Genomic DNA, 20,124 nt, shown 5'->3' with positions numbered 1-20,124 from the left:
TAGCTGCAAACTTCACCGGCCCTCTCAAAGATAACGATAACCCTCCGATTTCCTCTCTCAGATTACCCAAAATATTTTACAATATAAAAATAATCACCACATTTGCTTTTTTCCAATCAACCTCATCACCATACCAACTCTACTTTCTCAAACCTGCGCCCCTCCTACTCCAACTCTTCCTATTTCTCCTACTACAATGAACATTGTCGTTTCCTTCCTAATTTTTACCTCACACGTCATCTACATCCTTCCATTTATTTCATCTCAAGTAACACACCTGCCCTACTCCAGCAACCTAGGCCAATGGCACCTCCTTCATTCATCCATAGGCATCTCCGCCATGCACATGCAACTCTTACGTACAAACATGGTCATCATGTTCGACCGGACCGACTACGGCCGCTCCAACATCTCCCTCCCCCACCGCCAATGCCGGCATGACCCCAACGACACCTTGCTCAAAGTAGACTGCACGGCTCACTCCATCCTCTACGACATCGGCACCAACACACTCCGGCCCCTAACCGTGCAAACCGACACGTGGTGCTCCTCCGGCGCCGTCTTCCCCGACGGAACCCTAGTCCAGACGGGCGGCTACAACGACGGCGACCACGTGGTCCGCACGTTCACTCCATGCACGGGCGACAATTGTGATTGGCTCGAATTCCCAAATTACTTGGTACAACGTAGATGGTACGCCAGCAACCAAATATTACCAGACGGTCGTATAATCATTGTCGGAGGCAGACGACAATTCAACTACGAATTCTACCCGCGCAATTTCCAAAACCCTCCTCGCACTTTCTGGCTCGATATTTTGAGACAAACAAAGGACCAAGACGAGAACAACTTGTACCCATTTCTCCACCTCTTACCAGATGGGAACTTGTTCATTTTCGCAAATACCAAATCAATACTCTTCAACTACAACCAAAACGTCGTCGTTAGAGAGTTCCCCGAAATACCCGGTGGCGAGCCTCGTAATTATCCAAGCACCGGCTCCTCGGTGCTGCTCCCGTTGGACGAAAACAAACCCGCCAATGTAAACATTGAAGCCGAGATAATGGTCTGCGGCGGAGCGCCGCGCAACTCGTTCGTGCTCGCTTCCCGTGGAGAGTTTATCGACGCACTCGGCACGTGCGGGCGGCTCAAGGTGAGTGACCAAAACCCCTACTGGGTAATGGAGGAAATGCCGGTTCCCCGAGTCATGGCCGATATGCTTCTTTTACCAACCGGAGACGTCGTTATCATAAACGGCGCCGCACTAGGCACGGCCGGATGGGAATACGGGCGTGACCCGGTAACCAAACCGGTCATATATCGGCCGTCAGAGAATCCGAACAGGCGTTTTTCGGTCATGGCCGGTTCGCAGAGACCGAGACTTTACCATTCCGCTGCTGTTTTGGTACCGGATGGCCGGGTCTTAGTCGGCGGAAGCAACCCGCATGTTTACTATAACTTTACCTGCGTCGAGTACCCGACGGATCTTAGTCTGGAGGCCTTTTCTCCTCCGTATACGTCGGTGGAATACGAACCGGCTCGGCCGAGAATCCTTTCGGTAAAAGAGGTTTTGGGCTACCGGCAGTTCTTTTCGGTTGCGTTCGCCGTGCCCGAGTTGTTGTCTGTGAGTGTATTGTCGGTGAGGCTGGTTGCGCCGTCGTTTACGACACACTCGTTCGCCATGAATCAGAGAATGATTGTGATGAAGCTGATCGGAGTGACGCGCGTGGCGCCGGAGACGTATGAGATTAGCTTGGTGGGGCCCTCGACGGGGGAGATTGCGCCGCCGGGTTATTATTTGCTGTTTGTGGTGCACGCTGACATCCCGAGTTCTGCTGCGTGGGTGAAGTTGCAGTGAAGGAAATGCCGACAACATCTGAGGGACGTGCTGCGTGCGTTATATACTTCAATTTTAACGGTCAATAAAGTACTGAATAAAATGTACATAAAAATAAATAGTGAAACAGAATGTTCTTGGTGATAGTTTGGTCTTCTCTGGACTGGGCTTTTATATTTTCAGTCTCTTGCAATCCGCAGCTGCTTCTTTTATGGCCCACAAACAATTTCTTTTTAAAATTATTTTGACGTCCATTTTCAAAAGCGCGTAAAAACACCCTCGAAAAATCTGAGCACCTTCTATGACGTCGGCGCCATTGCCACGTAGGTCGTAATCCTTTGACACAAATGCCACTGTCGTCGCGGTGGCGTAATCGCAATGGAGCGTTTACTAATCCGCTCTCAATCACGTACCGTGGGAAAGGGCCCATGTCGTAATTTCAACAAAGACCACGCCCATTTAGTTACCGGCCAATATATTATAACCACTGCCTTTAGTTTTCCCTCCGAGAACGCCCTCCTCTGACCTCAAAGACCAAACCAACCAAACAGAAAAATTGAGAGAGAAAGTGAGGGAAAGTGAAAGAAAACAGAGACAGAGACAGAGAGATAGACAGCAAAAAATAAAAATAACCTCATAACCTTACCGCTGCTGACTGACAAAGTAGAGAGAAGAGAGGCGGAGAGAGATGAAGCACATTTTTAAGAAGCTTCACATAGGAAGCAACCACGACCCCAGCCGATCGAACGAGCCCTCGACCTCCGTAGCGTCGCCATCATGCGCGACAGATCACCGTACAGTTTCCGGTCAGACATCTGGAAACCCTTCGGGGAGTCCTCCATCGTCTTCGCCGACGCCGGCGAGCACCGTACAAACTCCCGGAGCTGCCACTGTGGACTCGACGACGACTGTGAATCGGCCAGACTATATGATGTCGGAGGAGGATTTTCAGGTCCAGCTCGCCCTAGCGATCAGCGCCTCCAATTCGGACTTTCGCGATGATCCGGAGAAGGATCAGATCCGTGCAGCGACGCTGCTGAGCTTGGGCGGCCATCAGATCGATTCGTCGAGAGATAAGGTTGACGCGGTAGCTGCCGAGACCTTGTCGAGGCACTATTGGGTTAGTTTGGTGAAATATTTTTTAGTTCTAATTCAGTAAGTTCTGATCAATTATGTAGAATTTGCGTTTAATTTGGGATTATTGGCTATCAGGGCAAGCAAATTTTACTGTTAATTGAGTTTGACTATTGTCGTACGGTTGACTGTTTGGAGCTTGCTCAATTCACTGTTATGTTAAGCAAGTATCTGGTTCGTTGAAGTATAAGAATCCTGCTAGTAGCTCAGTAGTGAATTCGAGCATGTTCTGTAATTCCTGGTGTTTTAATAGACTGGATTTTCTTTTGATGAGTTTTATTTTGGAATGATCAGCTTACTGCTGAAATCGGTGGAGCTCAGCTTTTTTCACTCTCGTCTTGAGTCTTGGGTTATAAATGTTCGAATTTTATTTAGGAAAGAGTATTAATGAGAGCCTTCTGACAATGCCATGATATGTTAAGGTGCTCAACACTAAGGATTTCATCGATATTCTAAAAGTTTTATTGAGTAAAATAGGAAAATCTGCCATTAATTGATCAGGAGTTGATTTTGTCGATCAGGGAAATTTTTAGTAACATTTAACCATCTTTTTAGAACGGATACCGTACTTTATTTAATTTTTATGTTTTGCTTGTATGTGCTACTATCAAGAAACCTTTTTTTTACTTCTTCATTTGTCTTGATTTGGATTGAATTCTCTTGTTCATCACCAGGAGTGTAATGTGCTGGACTATGAGGAGAAAGTGGTTGATGGATTTTATGATGTATATGGACTTTCCACAGATTCAGCAATTCAAGGAAAAATGCCTTCTCTTACAAATCTCGAAACAAACCTTGGGAGTTCTGGATTTGAAGTTTCATTAGTAAACCGAACAGTTGATCCTGCCTTGGGAGAGTTGGTGCAAATTGCACAGTGTATTGCATTAGACTGTCCTGTCACCAACGTTAGTGTTTTGGTACAGAGGCTTGCTGAACTCGTTAGTGGACACATGGGTGGGCCTGTAAAGGATGCTAATATCATGTTAGCGAGGTGGATGGAAAGAAGCAGAGAGTTGAGGACATCTCAGCAAACAAGTGTATTGCCTATTGGGTCCATAACCATTGGCCTCTCCCGACATCGTGCTTTGCTTTTCAAGGTTAGGTGTTGGATTATCATTTATTAATCTTCTTAGGCAATACTTTTTTGTCTTTCTTGGTTTCTTTTGGCTGCCCCTTATACTGAAAATTTAGGCCATTTTGATATGTGCTATGCTACTGTATTGTACAACCGTTTCATTTCTTTTTCATGATAGAATTTAAACATATATGTCTTCATGATAGAATTTAAACTTTTGTGTGTGTGTGTGTGTGTGTGTGTGTGGTCATTCTCTACGCAGAGAGATAGATTTAGAAAACAATGTTTTGTCAGATATCTAATAATTGGCAAATTAATCAGTGAATTCACAAACAGGAGCATATATATATATATATATATGGAAATATGGAACTATAGATTGGTATAGTTCTTTGAATTCTGTAATTTGACTTGTCACTTGGGATGTATGTAACCAACTTCTCTCACATATCCCGCTGAGTAGTTATATTTTGTAGTTAAATGCAAGGAGGAACCTTATGAGGGTTAGTTAGTGATCTTACCATTTACAAAGTTCTAGTAAATGAAGTTGGGGCTACATAATCTTGTATATTTAATCTGTTTCTTCGGATGTAGGTATTAGCTGACAATATCAAGATGCCCTGCAGACTGCTTAAGGGTATTCATTACACTGGTGTTGAGGATGGTGCTGTTAATGTAATAAAGTTGGAGGATGACAGGTTGTGGTTTATGCTTTTTTTCTTCCAGGTTTTGTGGTTAAATTGTTGATACATTTTTGTATGATGTCTTGTGTTTTCACTTTTATTATTTTGGCGTGTGCACATTTTTTTAGAGTCCACAAAGCTTTATGCCAAGGTTGCTCTAAAATTTGTACTGTGAATTCAATTTTATTCCAAAATCTCTACCAATCTCCAAAACTTTATCAGTTTTGACTGATTAAAGCTAACTTCAAGCCATCACAATAGCTTCATAATGTGCATTGACATAAGATATTGTGTCCTCTTGCTATTAATTTTGATTGTGTTTCTATAGTATTAGATTTCTTTTGTCTTTTAAGTTCAGCGGCAGTCTCCTTGAAATGTATGTATGCAGATGTAATAATGCATGAAGTCTCCAACAGTTCCCAAATTGATCTGTTTACCCTTCTACATGGTTTTAATTTATAGTTTGTCTTCAGGGAGTTTCTGGTTGATCTCATGGCTGATCCTGGAACGCTCGTACCAACTGATATTCCAAGTGCAAAGGACACTGCCTTTCAGCCATACCATCCAAACTTAAGCAAAAATCCTACTGTCCATTCTTATATCGATACAGAAGTTGCGTACTCAGGACCAAAGCCATTGCATGGAGAGGGTAGCAGCCAAAACTCTGCAGCTGAAAGCAGTTTAGCGTTGGAGAGAAGACCAATTTCAGAGAATATAGAATCATTGCCTACATTCCCGGGTGCAAGTAGTGACACTGGAGTTGGTTCTTCTAGAATACCCAATAGAGGGACTCAGTTAGATCATCTTCCCTCATCAGCCTTCGAAAATTACAGAGGGAGTCGTGGGGCACATGCAGTTGAAGGTGTGACAAGGATGAATGTAAATGTAGTTCCATATACTCAAAACAACTCGGAGGACTCAAAGAACCTTTTTGCCGATCTTAACCCATTCCAAATCAAAGGACCTGGGAAAGCTTCTATGTATAACAAACCTGTGGAGAACAAAGTTGAAGAGCTTCAGAGACAGAGAAATAATGTTGCCTCTGGTCGACCTCCTGCATCATTAATGTGGAAAAATAAATATGCTTTCAATGAAGTCCCTAAAAGAAAGGAGAATGATAATTACATGGATGGTATCTTCCCAAGAGTTAATCGCGAACCTAATGGGTATAATCCATCATCTGCAGCTTCCACCAGCTCTACTGTATCTGAACAGATCAATCCTGGTGGTTTCAAATCAACTGCTCATTCAAATATGTCAGATAGAGATGGCGATGCCAAAAATTATAGGGGGGAACAACCCAGGGCTAAAGGTTATTTACAGAATGGCGCAATAGATGTTAATGAACATCAGAACAATGAAATTGGCTTCCATGATCCTAGAAAGTTCACACATGACAGATTTATGGAGACCAATCTGAAACTGAAGGATCCAGAAAGTTCTAGCTCATCTTTTGATTCCATTTCGAGCAGGGTTGATCAAGTATTTGATGATGTTGATGTAGGTGAAAGTGAAATTCCGTGGGAAGATCTGGTTATTGGAGAAAGGATTGGACTAGGTAATGTCCATACCTGGTCAAAGTTGCCTATATTGTCTGGAAAACTGCCAGTGTTAATCCTCACACAGCTATAAACTTATTTTTCCTGGGGAGCTGACTAATTTTTTTTTCTTGTTGTCTTGACTAGGTTCATATGGAGAGGTATACCATGCTGATTGGAATGGCACGGTGAGTTTTATATAAGCGACTATGCTCTTTCTTATCTGATATGCGGCAAAAACTGTTATGTTTATTTGATCTTTTATTATTATTCTCCTTATGGATTTTGAATCTAGTGCCCTCTCTTTTCAATTTTTTTCCTGATCATCTTCATTGACTAGCACTGCTAAATTGTTTATAGCGATAGAACTTACTTATTAAATCAGTATATGTGATTCACAAGTAATTGATAAATGACATGCAAATTAGCACCATTAGGTGTATGGGGGATTTTAAAGGGGTTGCCTATCATTGTCAATGCACTGATGGCACTATAGAAGTTGCTTTTTTGTTTACTGCAAAGCAGGTTTATATTCATAGTATATGGTTAGGGATTTTAATTGAAGATTTCCTATATTCAAAACAATTTTAGTGTTCTTTAAAGTTAGCTAAGATTTGTAATTTATAACTGTGTCTCTACTGTCATTATTTCGTGGTGGATTCTGCTTTGTCACTACTGCCTGGAACTATGCATGTACTTAATTCATTGCCAGAGGCTTGAAAGTGTTTTTAACTTTAATTTCATGGGAATTAAATTCAACTGGGGACTTTAATTTTGGCTGGTGAATTGTTGTTGAGTTACAGGAAGTTGCTGTGAAGAAGTTCCTAGACCAGGATTTCTCAGGTGCTGCTTTGGCTGAGTTCAAAAGAGAAGTAAATTTCTAGTCCCTTATGTGCATATGCTGCACTTTTAAGCTTCCAAGACTTCGAGGAAAAGGGGAAAAGGAAAATAAATTACAACCTGATGATAATTATTGTGATCTTTGTTTTGCAATGTAAGGTGCGAATAATGCGTAAACTGCGTCATCCAAACGTTGTGCTTTTTATGGGTGCTGTTACACGTCCTCCTAACCTCTCTATCATTACAGAGTTCCTTCCAAGGTATAATTCTGCACATTGATCATTGTGAAAAGATTATATATTGACTGGAACATGTATACATATTCTATTTTTCATCTCTCTGTTGTAACTGGTCCACTCATACTTTATTTCCCCAGGGGAAGCCTATATCGGATTATCCATCGCCCTCATTGCCAAATTGATGAGAAACGTAGAATAAAGATGGCTCTTGATGTGGTATGAGATGATCTTCCCTGTGTTCTCTGGAACCAGCATGATACATCAATATCCACTTTAAGCTCTCTTTTTATTTTGCAGGCAAGGGGTATGAATTGCTTGCATGCCAGCACACCCACAATTGTTCACCGGGATTTGAAATCTCCAAATCTGTTGGTTGATAAGAACTGGAATGTGAAGGTATCACATTCCTTTTTTTAGTGTTGTTTCTCTTCTTTCTTGTGGATAATGAGATGCCTTGGCCATCTAATTAGTAGTTCTTTGAGATATGCATTATACTTTTTACAAAACTGGATCTCAATTATACAGGTCGGTGATTTTGGATTGTCACGCTTGAAGCATAATACTTTCTTGTCATCCAAATCAACTGCTGGAACGGTGAGAATCTGGGATTATTATTGATTATTTTTTATTTATTTAATAAATTGGTTTTCTGTTGGCAATGAGAAATATGACCACAATTCTTAATCTAACTCTGTCACCTTTTCTTCATTTGCCTGATTGTTTCCATCGATGAGCTAGCCTGAGTGGATGGCACCGGAAGTTCTCCGCAATGAAAACTCAAATGAAAAGTGAGTAGTAATTCTTGTTATTATATTTCTGTTTCTCTTCTTTCAGCTTTGATCGATGGCTTGTTCCAACTGTATTAGTGTGGAGAAAATATACAGATTAAAGATTCTCTGAAATCTTGTGTTAAATATATAGGTGTGATGTATATAGCTTTGGAGTCATTTTGTGGGAGCTTGCTACTCTAAAATTGCCTTGGAGTGGGATGAACCCGATGCAAGTTGTAGGTGCAGTTGGTTTTCAGAATCGTCGCCTTGAGATACCTAAGGAACTGGATCCCCTTGTTGCAAGGATAATATTGGAATGTTGGCAGACGTAAGTTGCAGAAAGTTTAAAACACATACATATTTTTTACTTGTTGAATCCAGTTTAATCGGTTGTTCTTTCTTTCCGGTTAGCGATCCAAACTTGCGTCCCTCGTTTTCAGAGCTCACGGTAGCTCTCAAGCCTTTGCAGCGGCTCGTCATTCCATCGAATCTTGACCACCCAAGCTCACATTTACGGCAAGAAATCTCAGTAAATTCCACACCTTGAAAAGCCTCTCTCCCAACTGTGAATAAGAAGACATTCCGGTTCTGTGCTTTTGAGTTAGGATAGGATAAAAAACTCTCAAACGAAAAATCAGAAAGAGTGAGGATGGAGAGAGAGAAAAAAAGCATGTACCTCAATTGTATTATTTAATGCATGCCCAGCTACTGTTGCCCAAAGATTGCAGCAGGGTCCTTTTTGTACAGAATTCATAGTAAAGTTCTCAAAGAAAACTGGATTTGTAATTTATGTGTTAATAATACCTCCAGCCATCCAGATAAATTAATACAAAACTTTGTGTTATTCTTATCTATTTTCTGGGTTACATAGAAATATTTTATTTAGAAACCCTCTTTAATAAATCTAGCCGTTTCTAATAACCTCTGAAGCTTTATTTTCTGCCAAGGCCGACTTCTTCCCTATCCAAATATTTCAGCTCCTTAAACACACATGACACGGCCAACTTCACAGCCGCTGTTACCGGCGCCAAGCATACTCAATTTCCTCCCCACCGCCGTTCATCTTTCCCAGTTCCAGGCATTGATCCAATCCGACGTTCCAGGCATTGATCCAATCCGACGTTCGTTAATGCGAATGGCTCTATACCAAGGGTGAGATGCAATCACTTCCCCAATGAACTCCACAGCATCGTCTCTGTTGGCTTGGCATAAGTATTCCATCTACAATTAATGTCAAGTCGCATTATCATCCCCTTTTTCCCATGCAATAAAATGATCAACGTCGAGATTTCGAAGGGCCGGAGACAGACCTGTAGTAGTAGAGGCTTCAACTTGCTCTCCATTGCTCACATTTGAACGAATTTCAAAAAGTTCATAGAGACCACAATTTTGAATTATACTGGCTAGTTTCTTGGACTACGTACAACTTTTTTTTTTTCTCGCTTCAATTATCAATCCTCTTGGAAATAATATGGTATCTAGCATAAGAGGGTAAATATCGCATATTGCTTGGAGCCGTGAGAAAATAAGTTTTCACATGAAAACAATACCACTCATGAGCTTACATTAAGGAGAAAATAAACAAAATTAACTATATAACATACATGCAAATTATAACACTGCAACTTCTGTTGATAGAAAACTGTAAACAACCAAATCCTTAAGATTTCCCTTAAGATATCCATATTTCCTCAACACACCCTCCCTTTGGAACCCAGATTTCTCTAAAACCCTCTGAGAGGCCTTGTTCTCTACATCAGCAAAAGCCTGCAACCTCACCAAAATAGGGAAGTCATTGAAAACTTGAGACACCGCAATCTTAACTGCTTTGGTGGTAATCCCTTGCCCCCAGTACTTTGCAGCTATTGCATATCCCAAGTCTGCCTTGTACCTGTCATCACCTGATCCTGGAAAAATGGTTACAAACCCGATCGAACGGTCATCGATGCATATCGCCCGGCGCCAAGGGTGGGGGATACAAACATCCTTGATGAAAGTCAAAGCCTCATCTCTGGTTGTCAAAGTCTTCCACCGGAGGGACCGAGTCACTTGATCATCGCCTGCGTATGACATGAGATCATCAACTCAGATAGCCTGAATGGACGGAGAGTGATCATTTTTGACAAATTGGTCTCCATGAAAAATATGCTAATGACTATGGCAAACACCAACTCCTATGAGTTATGAGCGCCTATAAATATATTTTATCTAAAATCATGAAAGGCTTTGGAATATGAACGTATCTTCTTGTCTTGCCAAGTTTTTCTAATTAAGTACTTTAGTTGCTGCAAACATGGGCTTAACCAAGTTGGCTAGAGCAGATGTACTCCTCATTATGCACATAATTTCGAATCTCCTTCTCCGTTGTTTGGATTTGTTTAAAATAGATTATCACTGGTACAATAAAGAAAGTGCTTTAGTTGCTACAAACCACTACAGTCTACAGATACATTAAACAGCATTTTGAGGTGAGATGCAACTTACAAGGTTGGCTTTAGGGACAACCAAAGTCGATTGGAGAAAAAAGGGCAAATCATAACAAACATATTTTTGAAAAGGACATTATTGTAAATGTAGAGTGTAGAGGCATTTAGCATACAAGGCCAATTATTCCGTTGCATTGGCTCTGGGATCATTAGGCTAATTAATCTAATCTGTTGAGAGAAAACTATAGGCAATCATATCCTTTATACTTCCCTTAAAATAAAGATATTTCCTCAACACACCCTCTCTCTGAAACCCAGCTTTCTCTAAAACCCTCTGAGAGGCCTTATTCTCTACATCCACAAAAGACAGCAGCCTCAACAAATCAGGGTAGTCTTTGAAAACTTGAGACAGGGCCATCTTAACTGCCTTGGTGGTTATGCCTTGGCTCCAATACTTTGCAGCTATAGCATACCCCATGTCTGCCCTGTACCTATCATTGTCTGATCCTGGATACATGCTCACGAACCCGATAGAACGGTCATCGATGCATATTGACCGGCGCCAAGGGTGGGGGATGCAAACATCCTTTATGAAAGTCAACGCCTCATCTCTGGTTGTCAACGTTTTCCAGCCCCGGAGGACACGCGTCACTTGCTCATTGCCCCGTATGTGATGAGATCATCAGCGTCTGATAGCCTGAATGGACGGAGAGTGATCGTTTTTGACAAGTTGGTCTCCATGACGAACAACTAGAGTATTACTCGCCAGTGCTAATAGAAATGGTAAACACTAACTGTTATGAGCAACAATAACACCTAGGTCATGGACCATGGTGGCAGGCAATAATGTAGAATGCATTGTCATATGGCACTGAGCTTGTTGGATTGGATATGTATATACAATATTTTTAATGATGAAAAACTTTGGAATTGAGTGTTTTAACATACGGTGGTCTTATCAAGTTTTTCTTAGTGTAATATATATAAGGGAGGAGATTCGAATTTGAGGCAAGTTCAATACGGTGACCAACGGACTTAATCAATGTCAATGTCATGTGTGTCCAGGTTTTTCTATCTACAAAGCCTTCCTATCCTAATAAATTGACATACCAATGGCAACTTGGGAGATAATTAACATAACTTTGAGGTGACATGTCACTTGTGAGGTCATCATTAGGGATAAATTAAAATTGATTGGAGACAAAGAAAATAAAATAAAAATGTCATATTTTGTGAGACATTGACATTGGAAATATTAGGAAATATTCATCAGTTAATTATTTTAACCAGATGGACTAACTATTAAACTAAAACTAAAACTTGAGACTGGAATTGACAAGGGGTGCTGAGGGAACGTGCAAAGGGAATAAATCTCTCTTTTTAATCACAAAACGCAGACAGTACAAAGCAAAACGCTTTCAATTTAATAAAATAACAAAAACGTTGACTTGAAACTGAAGGGCGATTTGGACTGTCCACACTTGGTTTTTGGCTTTTACTTTTAATTGACAAATGTCAAAGAGTTACCCATCCCGACCTTAGCTCAGTTGGTAGAGCGGAGGACTGTAGTTGGTATAACCATCAGATATCCTTAGGTCGCTGGTTCGAATCCGGCAGGTCGGATTTCCTTTTTATTATTTTTATTTTTTTTAATGTGAGTGAATCGAATTTGTCATTTCCAAATCTGAGCTTAGGAATTAACAAAAGTATGGATTGATTTTATGAAGTTGAAAACTCTGCAAGTTTATATTTGAGAGCTAAGACTGAAACCGATCTTACTGTGGCTTTGCAGAGATATCAAGCGAAGAAGCCATAGAAGAGAAACTGCTAAACGTCCTGCCATAGAAAGAAGGTTTTCTGGGGGAAGAAGCAGTAGGCCTTTTTTGAATGCTGAACTATAAAGATGTTTCAATTTAACACAACGATTGTATTTTCAACCAAAGTGACGTAAAATCAAAGATTCAATTTAAGAACCAAGAGCATAGCATTTCCAAGATAATGACTAGTGTACTGAAAAGTCTTAAATAATAACATAACAAGCCGAGCTACTGTCATGGCAATGAAACAGAGTTCAGTTGCCCTCCTGAATACGGAACAGATTGGAAAATCGCATCAAAGTTGTAAAATTGTACTTTCATGCATTCCCTAATCAAATTTCTTCAACCTCAGTTGCATTCCAAGTTATTGTCTAAACAAAATGTTAAGCCAATCTGGTCCGAGCAAGCAGAATAGGATCATCAAGAGGCAAGCCAACTTGCTAAGCAAACCAAAATAAATCAAAGGCTCCAAAAACTGCAAATTGATTCTTCGAGCTCTGGGCATCTCTCCATGTACAGGGCTGAAGTGAAAGTTTTTCTTCTTATTTTATTCTTGGATCGCTTCAATCCTTTCCACAGCACCTTCATAACAAATAATACATAGACCAATAAGCTTATCAATCTGAAAACTCATGCATATAAATCAAATAAGAAGGATTATTAAGCTAAGTTCTGCCGAGTCTTGGTAAAAGCATGTAAGGCCAAAGTACCGTTTGTATCTCTTCTTGGAACCACATGGACAGAGCGCATTCCTACTTATTTGGCCACTCTTAGCCAAATTAGACTTGGCAAGGTCAAATGGCGTTGAACCCATCAATTTTTGCACCTGCGGAACAGAAATTTTCAGTTAATATGAGTTTTCCATGTTTCAATTTCATGGAAATATCCAGGAAATCAAATTTGCATTTTTTAACTGTAAATAATGGGCATTACCACTTGCTCTATCCACTACTCATAGGGAAACTGTGGTACAGTTCCTTTTTGATAAGTTGCAAAAGCAAGGTTTCCTACAATCCTATACTGTAATCAGAATTTTGTTTTCCATGGATGTTAATGGAAAAAAGTGTATCCAAACAAACCAAGGTCTTCATAACCAATATGCCACAAATTGCCCCTTTTATCACCAAACCCCTCATTTTCCTCATCAGTGCCTACAACACTTACAGCCAACAGACATAACACAAATTTAGTTCATGTAATGAAAGCAACTCACATGCTTCCACTAACGTATTAGTTCATCTTAAAGGAAGCAATCACACACACACACACACACACTTAAACTCTGGCTTTGAAACTTTCCAATAAGTAGGCATCTGCAAAGAGAGATGAATCTGACCCCGACAAGAGATTCAGGCACTTAGCCAACCAAACGGACGCCGCTGTACTATAAAGTCTCCCCAAAGACAACAAAACAAGCAAAGACACAGTGATTTCAGAAGCTATAAGACATTCTACAGTGGACATCCAATTTCTGCATGTGGTATACGGTCACTAAGGTTTATGCATATGCAGTGAATTTTCACTAACCAGAAAAGCGTAAAGAAAGTGAAATTTGAGAAATAATACCTCGTTAATGTTCTTTGGCATTGGTTTCCCTTCTTTCTGTAAGTTTTCCATCTTCTTTTGTGCTTCTCTAGCCCATGTGAACTTTGCAAGTGCATTCTCAACATCAGCAATCGTACAATTACAATGCTTTGCTGCTTCTTGTTTTTGAGTGACATTGAGATTCTACAAATCAAAAGACCTAAAACCATAATCAAGAGACTTAACCAGACACAATTGAAAAGCATACGCCTAGTATAGATGTTTTTAAATTCCAAATCACAAATACTTTGGACTGCATCCATTGGACTATGAAGTTTCCTTCAGCTTCATAGCTCAATTTTCTGTAGGGCCAGTATTGGCAGTTTGGAGGACAAATCCTCGGGTTTGAAAAATTGGCCAAGAGTACGGAAAAATAAAGCGGAATTATAAAGATAGGATTAAATCCTCTGAGATATCGGATTAGGGCTTCCTTTTTTAAAATTAAAAAGGGAAAACCAACCTCTCCAGTGGAATCAAATCCTCCAAGATATCGGATTATGGCTTCCTGTTTCTCAAAAGCATCGGCAAAAGTAGCTTCACTGCTTCTCCCCACAATATATTGCTTGAATGCCCCTATTCTTCTAGCATTCTTCATCTCATCCGCAAATCCTAGAATCAATCCAACAAATAAATAGTGTCGTTACTAGAACCCATGAACTCCCAACCAATTTCTTAAATTTATATAAAAGTTAATTACATAAAAAAAGAAAGTTAAATCAAATGCTGGAACTAAAAGGCCCATGAAAATGAGCAACACCCGAAAGGGAAAAAAAAGTCCAAAACAGATGTTCTGCTTCGGAATGAAATGGGTTTGATCGATAGTCTAAAAAGGCTAACCAGATCAATAGCCAATCATCAAGAACACCTAAGGTTATAGGAAAAACATGCAAAATCTGAATGAGATAACGGCCAAAGTTCATATTCTTCTTTAAAATATCAATTGGGTTTTACCAAGAGCTTGAAAGTTTCGAGCACATAAACAGCTAATCGATAACAAAATTTAAATTACAAAAATTAAAAAATCGAAGTTTAGGAGCTAAAGTGGCATACGAAGCAGGGTAAATGATTCAGGGCCAGAGCCGGGCTTGGTATCATCTGAAGAGGTCTTATTGCCGGTGAAGACCCCTTTGATCTTGTTCACCCATGAGTTATCTAGGTGTGTCGTGGAGAAGATCGAGCGGCAAAATAATGGAGCAAGATGACAGTCATTGTAAGAATGGCCAGTGAAAGATAACAGCAAGTTTGAGTTTTTCCTGCATAATGTGTTGCTTAGGATTCGTGAAGAATGATGCATTCTGGAAATTTTTCCCCTTTTTGGTCTCTGTTTTTTCTCTTTTCTTAGGATTTAGGGTTTTAGTAGATACGGGGTTTTGGGAACAGAGACGAGTAGAGTGTAAAATCCTCCTGACGTCGTCGTTTGACCAGGACCGGGCCAATTAAAAGACTTTACCGGTGTATTATCAGGTTGTTAACGCTTGCGGCTTGCTATTGCTAATTGCTATTTTTTTGGGCCAATTTATTTTACTTCTGGAAGTGTTATTCAAACTCCAAAAACGTAATCTTCACGGAGTGCTCTAGGAAATAAATTGTGAGACAAAATTGAAGGTCTGTGTTAATCCATTGCAAGTGTTATCAGAATCTTCCGAATCTTGCAACCTATTTAGCAAGTAATGGAAAATAATGAATCGCTTATATAAATTCATGTGTTGTCAGAATCTTACAAGTTACCCTTTTATCTATTCAAGAATACAAAGCAGGGCTCAGCCTCCTGCACAAACTGATGATCCATAAGTAAACCCCGATCTACCACTCTTAGAAATACAATCATCAATAGGAGGTCAATGGCTTGACATACAAAGAAACGGTGGCCAAGTTATCAAACTAATACAACACGAGCACTGCAGCCACCCACTGCTTCACATCCTGCATCTAAATTAAGGACGAAAGACAGTAAAAAATGAATAAATTCTGCCACTCTAAGCCTTGGACCGCCTAAACTCAAACCAGATTTCATAGTGATTAAAAAGCAAGCTATCATGTGTATGCTTTCCAATGTACTCCAGGCCCAAACTCTTAAGCCGCTTTGTACATTCGTCTCCTCCCAATCGCGAACAGAACTTAATATTATGGGACACGAAGATTCGCCCATCAAAAGGTTTCAATTTATTTGTCAATCTCTCTAATCCAACCCAGACAAGCTTATCAGGCATATGAAGAAACACTGCACTAGCATAGATCAAGTCATAGACAACTTCTGAACCAAATCTGCTGAAGTCCATGTTGTCGCCTTTCACAATCAAAGGGCGCTTGTGCAGAAGACCTTGGGAAGGGAGCTCATATCTGAAGGCAGCCATTAGTGATAGCTCATCTCTTTCAAGACAGTGGAAGTGTCCAGCATTAAGATAGCGAATGAAATGCAAACCAACTCGGAGGGTACCACAGCCAATCTCAAGGACATGTGAGTCAGGCTTCAGATGGGTGGACTGAGCGAGGAACTCAAAAACATCTCGCCCACCTGCCCAAGGCTCACCATAGTTACTGTGGTGCTCTTCAGTAAGGAGCTCACCAGGGCATGGGAGGGTGGTGTGGTTTTCCGATTCAGGTCCTTCATAGTGAGATATACCCTTGAATCTAAAAATCAGAAAATTATGGTCAAATTTTTGCAGGAAATCATCCATAAATTCACAGAACATGAAATGCACAACTTTCCAGTGAATCATTTAACAACAAACATGTGAACATGCTGCACAGAAAAGCACGAGGAGAAAAAGGTTCCCAACTAAGAGAATACTCCAGTTAAAGAAATCACCAAATAACAAACATAACACATAGAAACACTTATCAAAACAAAAGAAATAGAAAAAATCACTTCAAAGACCTTCCATGTTCTATAAACCTAGAAAATGATCAAAAACTTCATCTTTTCCTTGTTCTCCCACCTAACCCTGTGGTTCACATAAACCAAACAGAGCACTATGGTACTTGTCAAACTCAACAACTAAAAGAAATAGTGTAAAGAAAGTACAGAAATTTTAACCAACAATTTTGAATTAACCTTCACAGAACTAAACACAAATCAAACTTTACTGAGGTAATCCCATGTAAATCGAAGTTGAATGATCTAATCTCATATCTCTCACATCCTCCCTTTGACACAAATGCACATAAAGCATACGAACTGGTACTTAAAACTTAAAGTCGACAACTTTGAACCCAAGATTAGAGAGTTGATCCAAGTAAACTTAGAACCCAAGTTCATGCATTTTCTTGTATATGTTCACCCCCCTCCTCTTTCACATTCAAGAAAATATGAACCCTTTTCTAAACTCTTTTGAGGCAGAATTGTAGACCAAATCCCAATACCATCACAAAAACCAATTGAAGTCCCAAATCCCAAGCCCATTGCACGCATCCAAAATCCCCATTTCCAATCACACAAACAAATACAAATATAATAGACAAAGAGAGAGAGTACGGACTGTAAGAGATCTTGGAGCTGCTCAGCTCTGGTACGAGGGTTAATTCCTTTACGCAACACGTTATCCTGCATATGCAACCCATTCACTCGGATCTGACCCTTCACCCACTCCACATCCTCTTTCGACGACCATATTGACTCTCCTCCACCCTCTGACACGCTGACACGTGTACCACCACCATCGCCGGCACGTGTTACACTTACATCGCCGCCGGTAGCAATAGCAGGAGCACCGCCGGCGTCGGGGCCACCACAAGAGCACGACAACGACAAAGAGGACAAGAGGAAGAAGAAGAAGATTGCGGCCACTGAGGCCGCCAGAACCAGCGCTGGCACTGTTATCACTATCCCCTTTGGTGACGATGTTGATGATGACGACGACCACAGAGCCATGTGATGTGTATGTATGTATGTCGTCAATTTACGCCAAGTCTTCAAGACTGAATTTTAGGTCTGCAGAAAACACTGGAAATTTTGGGACATTGATTTGGGGCCGACACTTGCGATGTCGTTTCACGGGGCACGAAGAGTTTTTATTTAACTTTTGGATTCAACCTTTCATGTGATTGGTGGTGGGGAGACTTGTGTCGTCTCTTCTCTGACGTTGTTTTGAGTAACATGCATGCTACGGTGTCGCATGGAATATGTTTAAAAAGTATAGCCGTGGGCATCAATCCGGCGGAATCAATTAAATTAGTGGATTTAATTCGTAATTATTAGTTTGGTTTGGTTTTGATTAAAAAATAAAAAATAAAAAAAAAAGTTAAATGGTTTAAAAAGTAAACCGAATTGTATATTTTTTAGTTTAGTTTAATTTTGAACTTTTATAAACCGAACCGAATTGTCTATCTGCATATTTATTTATTTATATTTAATTTTACACTTGTAGTCCTCTAATTAGAAAATAACTAGAAATGAATGTTGAATTGTAGCTATATTAGTTATTTATTGAAATTTGAAGTTTTATTGTAAGTTGAGTTTTAAGATGGTTTGATACCTTAGAAAATGAAAAAAAAAAATATGTAGCAAGTTGTGAATTTATTGATTACAATTGGGCTAATAATGTTGAAAAAATGCAAAAGAAAAAAGATTTGGACTTAGGCCCAAATCGGCAGAACTAAATCATTTTAAATTGGTTTGGTTTGGTTTTTTTTTTGTAATTTTTGTCAAAATCAAACCGTTATAATGTAATTGGTTCGGCCGTGATTTTGAGATGAACTTGATCCAATTCAGATCGTGCCCACCTCAAATAGCCGTGCGGCTATACTTTAAATATTCGTATATTATTTCATTTTATTTTAAAATACATATTTAAACAATATAGCCATGCGGCTGTGTTATTTAAAAGGAATTTTTGCCTTTTTAATGTGACAATTTTGTCATATTATTTTTGAGTTTAGGGCTAAAATACCACGTTAGTCTAATGTTATTTCTTCAATTATTTTATTTATACAAGTGACATTAGAGAATGAGAATTTAAATTCTTTTCGATACCTCCCATTCTAAGGAGGTGGTTTTTCTCAGTGCTAAGTAATGAATCACAAATGGAAATGTGTTAGACAAGGCTCAGCTCATCAGCTCATCAGTAGTTTTAATAGCTTTTGTGTATTCCTTATAATATTGGGCTGCAAACTTCTTGTGAGCTGTCGGAGGACTAGAACATAAATTGGACCAACCTCGCGGCCTTGATCTAAAAGCTCAACTACTGTTGACATGCCCGCAAGCCCAGCTCCAATTATAGCCACTTTGCTCGGGACCTCGGTAGTGTCGAGGTGGAAACAACCCTTTTGGAGCCAGCAGAATAAACATTCATCTCGTAATACTAAATTAATAGTGCTTCCAGTACCAGTTTCCTCAAATTCATTATAGTTCACCAAAAGAATACCCAGAAATAAAAAGCGACTGAAATAGCAATAAAAACAGAGATAATTGTCAAATTGAAGCTAAAATAGATGGAAACTTTACCATTTACACTCATGTCAGAAACATTAGTGCCCAGAGAAGACCGAACGCAGATGGAGGAGGGCCTCTCAGTTCTCACAGTAGCCACTAGACAGCGACCGGTTACTGAAGCTGCGGGTAAAAGAACCCAAGAGCCATAGATTGAAGCTTCTAAGAATCAACAACTTAAATTGAGCTCTCTCTCTCTCTCTGCAGTAGGGTCTGTAAAGAAAGTGAAATATTCGTGCGTATAGCCGAGCGGCTATACTATTAAAATATTCCAGTATATTTAGAGAGAGTAGCCGGGGTGGCTATACTTTGTCTATACTATTAAGATATTTGTGTATCTTTGAATATTATAGCCGCACGCTATACGTATATTATATTTAACAGTATAGCCGAGCGGCTGTATTGTTTAAATTTCAAAAGCGTGCTATTTTTAGGAGTTTTTGCGTTGTGCTTTAAATACTATGTTAGCCCAATGTTATTTCTTCAATTATTTTATTTATACAAACGACATTAGGAAATGATAATTTAAATTCTTTCTGATACCTCACATTCTAATAAGGTGGTTTTTCTTAGTGCTAACTAATGAATCACATATGACAATGTATTAGACAAGACTCAGCTCATCAGTAGTATTATCAGCTTTTGTGTTTTCGCCATAATCTTGACTAGAGTTATTTCTTCAATTATTTTATTTATACCAACGATATTGGGAAATAAGAATTTAAATTCTTTCCGATATCTCATCTTCTAATA

The 20,124-nt window shown here is 39.7% G+C and overlaps 4 protein-coding genes and 1 non-coding gene across 5 annotated transcripts; 3 read left to right on the top strand and 2 right to left on the bottom strand.

Moving 5' to 3' along the window:
- The first annotated feature begins 48 nt into the window (after nucleotides 1-48).
- On the top strand, nucleotides 49-1,981 carry LOC103318601 (glyoxal oxidase-related protein). The gene has a single exon (XM_008220000.3). The coding sequence runs from the start codon at nucleotides 197-199 to the stop codon at nucleotides 1,856-1,858; it is 1,662 nt and encodes a 553-aa protein (XP_008218222.2). The 5' UTR covers nucleotides 49-196; the 3' UTR covers nucleotides 1,859-1,981.
- A 361-nt stretch (nucleotides 1,982-2,342) lies between these two features.
- Nucleotides 2,343-8,966, top strand: EDR1 (Protein kinase superfamily protein). Its single transcript, XM_008219953.3, has 13 exons — nucleotides 2,343-2,957; nucleotides 3,646-4,068; nucleotides 4,641-4,744; nucleotides 5,203-6,287; nucleotides 6,415-6,455; nucleotides 7,071-7,139; nucleotides 7,267-7,367; nucleotides 7,484-7,562; nucleotides 7,644-7,742; nucleotides 7,872-7,940; nucleotides 8,085-8,134; nucleotides 8,268-8,444; nucleotides 8,528-8,966. Exons 1-13 carry the CDS (start codon nucleotides 2,526-2,528, stop codon nucleotides 8,661-8,663), a joined length of 2,865 nt encoding a protein of 954 aa, XP_008218175.2. The 5' UTR covers nucleotides 2,343-2,525; the 3' UTR covers nucleotides 8,664-8,966.
- Nucleotides 8,967-12,074: 3,108 nt separating this feature from the next.
- Nucleotides 12,075-12,165, top strand: TRNAY-GUA (transfer RNA tyrosine (anticodon GUA)). Its single transcript is given in 2 exon segments — nucleotides 12,075-12,111; nucleotides 12,130-12,165. It is a non-coding gene; the product is annotated as a tRNA-Tyr (tRNA).
- Nucleotides 12,166-12,507: 342 nt separating this feature from the next.
- On the bottom strand, nucleotides 12,508-15,358 carry LOC103318555 (uncharacterized). Its single transcript, XM_008219951.2, has 5 exons — nucleotides 14,994-15,358; nucleotides 14,404-14,552; nucleotides 13,926-14,087; nucleotides 13,070-13,185; nucleotides 12,508-12,941 (listed from the first exon to the last, which is right to left on the bottom strand). The coding sequence occupies exons 1-5, from the start codon at nucleotides 15,235-15,237 to the stop codon at nucleotides 12,923-12,925; spliced, it is 690 nt and encodes a 229-aa protein (XP_008218173.2). The 5' UTR covers nucleotides 15,238-15,358; the 3' UTR covers nucleotides 12,508-12,922.
- A 253-nt stretch (nucleotides 15,359-15,611) lies between these two features.
- On the bottom strand, nucleotides 15,612-17,982 carry LOC103318554 (S-adenosyl-L-methionine-dependent methyltransferases superfamily protein). Its single transcript, XM_008219950.3, has 2 exons — nucleotides 17,423-17,982; nucleotides 15,612-16,574 (listed from the first exon to the last, which is right to left on the bottom strand). Exons 1-2 carry the CDS (start codon nucleotides 17,812-17,814, stop codon nucleotides 15,920-15,922), a joined length of 1,047 nt encoding a protein of 348 aa, XP_008218172.2. The 5' UTR covers nucleotides 17,815-17,982; the 3' UTR covers nucleotides 15,612-15,919.
- Between the last annotated feature and the right edge of the window lie 2,142 nt (nucleotides 17,983-20,124).

This window comes from Prunus mume, linkage group LG1, assembly GCF_029339155.1.
Source record: "Prunus mume cultivar Tortuosa linkage group LG1, ASM2933915v1, whole genome shotgun sequence".
In the NCBI taxonomy this organism is placed as follows: Eukaryota; Viridiplantae; Streptophyta; class Magnoliopsida; order Rosales; family Rosaceae; genus Prunus; species Prunus mume.
Note: the sequence above shows the minus strand (reverse complement) of the source record. Positions and strands in the feature narration are given on the sequence as shown.

Coding starts and splice junctions, on each gene's coding strand:
- LOC103318601 (XM_008220000.3), top strand. CDS start 197: ATGAACATTGTCGTTTCCTTCCTAATTTTTACCTCACACGTCATCTAC.
- EDR1 (XM_008219953.3), top strand. CDS start 2,526: ATGAAGCACATTTTTAAGAAGCTTCACATAGGAAGCAACCACGACCCC. Junction 6,456..7,070: donor ATGCTGATTGGAATGGCACG/GTGAGTTTTATA, acceptor GTTGAGTTACAG/GAAGTTGCTGTGAAGAAGTT. Junction 7,941..8,084: donor CCAAATCAACTGCTGGAACG/GTGAGAATCTGG, acceptor TCGATGAGCTAG/CCTGAGTGGATGGCACCGGA.
- LOC103318555 (XM_008219951.2), bottom strand. CDS start 15,237: ATGCATCATTCTTCACGAATCCTAAGCAACACATTATGCAGGAAAAAC. Junction 14,553..14,993: donor TGAATCATTTACCCTGCTTC/GTATGCCACTTT, acceptor GATTGATTCTAG/GATTTGCGGATGAGATGAAG. Junction 13,186..13,925: donor TGCCAAAGAACATTAACGAG/GTATTATTTCTC, acceptor TCTGTTCCGCAG/GTGCAAAAATTGATGGGTTC.
- LOC103318554 (XM_008219950.3), bottom strand. CDS start 17,814: ATGGCTCTGTGGTCGTCGTCATCATCAACATCGTCACCAAAGGGGATA. Junction 16,575..17,422: donor CAGCTCCAAGATCTCTTACA/GTCCGTACTCTC, acceptor TCTGATTTTTAG/ATTCAAGGGTATATCTCACT.